This window comes from Cardiocondyla obscurior, linkage group LG05 (assembly GCF_019399895.1).
Source record: "Cardiocondyla obscurior isolate alpha-2009 linkage group LG05, Cobs3.1, whole genome shotgun sequence".
NCBI lineage: Eukaryota > Metazoa > Arthropoda > Insecta > Hymenoptera > Formicidae > Cardiocondyla > Cardiocondyla obscurior.
In genome coordinates, this window is record NC_091868.1 from 150908 (window position 1) to 154064 (window position 3157).

The 3157-nt window shown below is 46.8% G+C and overlaps 1 protein-coding gene across 1 annotated transcript; it reads right to left on the minus strand.

The window, feature by feature from the left end:
- Positions 1 to 254: 254 nt before the first annotated feature.
- Positions 255 to 2303, minus strand: LOC139102750 (uncharacterized). Its single transcript, XM_070656873.1, has one exon. The coding sequence runs from the start codon at positions 2301 to 2303 to the stop codon at positions 255 to 257; it is 2049 nt and encodes a 682-aa protein (XP_070512974.1).
- Between the last annotated feature and the right edge of the window lie 854 nt (positions 2304 to 3157).

A 3157-nucleotide genomic window follows, 5' to 3' on the forward strand; every position in this document is an offset into this window, starting at 1 on the left:
TTCTCCATTTAGCTGCAGTCCATCCTGTTCCGCTTGTGATAGGGTTACATGCATTATCATTGCCCAGCCAGAAAATAGCCACGCTCCCCGCTGGGTCACTCATCCAGTTTGGATGCTTATCCGGTATATTGAAAGGTTCCGAAATGAGCGCAATCCCCCCGCCACACTCAGCGAGTGTGTGGAGCAGTAGGTCTTGCGCTCTCCTCGCATGGTTAGTGTTAATTTGAATTAAAGTTGTACTAGCCATTAAGTTCCTATTCCGTGTGCATGGCCTCCTCCTGGCCACTAATCTCTGGTGCAAGTTTTGGTGCTTCCGGTACCTCCTGTGTTTCTACTTCCATCACTTCCTTGGAGAGCTGTGGTGGATTTCCATCGTCTTGTCTATTAGTATTCGAAGCTGGTTGTGTTCGAGGTTGTCTTCTATTTGTCTTGGCATTACATGCTGGTCCTCCCATTTTGTGCCTGAATGGTTTCTTCAGTTCTTCACAAATCAGACATTTAGGTAGGTTCTTACAGGTTACTGCAGTGTGGTTAGTTTCCCCACATCTGAAGCAACTGTTTGAACGGTCTATAGGACTGTTACAGTTTTCACGGACATGTCCCTTTTGTAGACACCGGAAACATTGTAATGGTCTTGCAGGTAGAGCTTCTATTCTTGCGGAGACCCATCCTATTTGTATTCTCTTCTTCTCGATTAGTTGGTTAGCAACGGCTACCGGGCACTTAAGTACTGTCGTGTAAAGTCCGTTGTATGATCTCCTAATTTCACCTAATTTAAGGTCCTCCTGCCTGCAAGTTTCAAAACTTGTAAGTACTGCATTAATGACATCATCCTTACGTGTATAATCATCCAGATCCCTGATTCGTATATCCGCGGTTTTCTGTGGACACGCTATCCTAACCTGTTGCACACTTGCAAGTGCCGTAGAAAGTTCTTTTGCAAGAACTTTTGCCTTCTCGTTATGATTGTCTCCCTTGATCTCATAAATGATGGAGCCTGTAATACCTCTCTTGGGTCGCAGGCTATCGATTCCAAGTTTCTTTAAGTCTATCCTGTCTTTGGCCATTTTCAGGATCTCCTGGTATTGACCATTTTCGCAAGTGATCGATACGGCCGCCGAATTAGGTGTTTTGCGCTTGGTCGTCTTGGGTTTAGGCTGCTCCGGTGCTTTCTTGCCACTCGTTGTCCTACTTCCTTGTCCGACTGTCTTATTACTGTTTTTTGTTTTTCTTCCAGCTACTGTTGCCCATGTCTCCACGCCAGGGCTTTCCTTGCTTGTGCCTGCTATAGCAGTTGCCGATCTAGGGTGTTCTGATGCTGTCACCGGTTTGCTCTTAGAGCTTTCTTTGTCCGTACCTGTAGTTGCCTGGCTTGATCTAGGCTGATTCCTGGTTCGTGGCTCCCCGCTGGATTTTCCTGTGCACCACGAATGGAAGAGTTCATCTAAATATTTAAAATGAACAGATGAGATTGCGTTGGTGGAAATCTCACTAGCTTCCCTGTCTTCATTGTATCGTAAAGTGCCACCTGCTTTGTTCGTTGGTTTTTTAAAAGTTGTTTTAGTAGAAACTACCTCGCTGGTTACCACTTTAGAGGTACCGGAAATTGGACCTGTGGTAGTCTTATATGGTATAGGGTCTTCCCGCCTCTTTTTGGATTGAGGAGGCTGCGTAGGTGAGATCTGTGCGATTGTCTCCCGCAAAGTATTTACTTCTTGTTTAAGGTTTTTTATTTCTTCTTGTGCCTTGTGCAATTCATTAAGGAGACTCATGGTCTCTTGTCCTGTCGAACCGTCCGTGTTAAGTCTTGTCAGCATAGTGGTGACATTTGCTCGTGTTCTGCATGCGATTTCTCTCAGGGCCTTAGAGTATTCGCCCTTAAGACCTTTGGAAACCCCGGAAACTCGAAGTACCACTGCCATGTCCCGTAGGACTGTGCTGGCAAGGTCCCGAGATGGTGCATTCCGATTATCGTCCAGGAAATCTTCTTCGAGCTTATCTGCTCTTTGTTGCGAACGTGCTGAGATGGGGTGATTTGCATTGAGTATGCGACTCTCCTCCTCTTCCATAGCAGCTGCTCTTTCAAGTGCTGAGGTTGCATCATTTCTTTGTTCCGCAGTTCTCTTTCTGCCGATGATAACTCTCTTCCTTTTGCCGAGTGGCATATTCATGCGTTCGTCATCTCCTTCGATGGACCCTCCGTAATCCGAGCCGAGGTCTCCAGTACCTCCTGAGAGATAGCTGGAAGCTGGCGAGGTTGTTCTTTGTGAGGGTGTTCCCCTCTCTGATAAGTTCTCTCCCATGCTACGAGATAACAGGCTCCTGCCCGTATCTTTGCTCTTAGCTGTCTTCTTTGACGAACTGGTCTTCGCAGACACATTATCATCTACCCCCCCTGCGCTGCAGGAGGTAGATTGCCCGTCGTTGGATAACGACAAGGGGGAGCCGGGACGCTACCCTCCCCTGCCGACTACTGGGTGTCCGAACACCCTGTAGCTGTAAGTTTTCTTCTTTCTCATTGTCCATATTCATAGTTGTTGAATTGGTTTGTGTAAGGTGTCCTTCCCTAGACTGGTTGGAGCCCAATCCTTTCGAGTCCAGTCTACCCGTGTTCCGCAGAAGAAGAGCCCGAGCTGCAAATATTTTCCAGTGGCCTCTTCTTAATTTCTTCAGGTGATGTCCTCCTGTGTCCAGCGATGTTATCCTGTCCTTCCTTGCGGGGTCCTCTTCTGTGCGCTCTTAGCAGAAAGCAACATGCTTTCTGTGCCCCCTCACCACGACAAGGTGGCGCACCTCGAGGGGGAACCTAACCTAACCTAACCTAACCTAACCTAACCTAACCTAACCTAACCTAACCTAACCTAACCTAACCTAACCCAACCTAACCTAACCTAACCTAACCTAACCTAACCTAACCTAACCTAACCTAACCTAACCTAACCTAACCTAACCTAACCTAACCTAACCTAACCTAACCTAACCTAACCTAACCTAACCCAACCTAACCTAACCTAACCTAACCTAACCTAACCTAACCTAACCTAACCTAACCTAACCTAACCTAACCTAACCTAACCTAACCTAACCTAACCTAACCTAACCTAACCTAACTCCAACCTAACCTAACCTAACCTAACCTAACCTAACCTAACCTAAC

Bases quoted from the DNA above. Each gene is read 5' to 3' on its own strand.
- LOC139102750 (XM_070656873.1), bottom strand. From the start codon at position 2,303: ATGGGAGAGAACTTATCAGAGAGGGGAACACCCTCACAAAGAACAACC.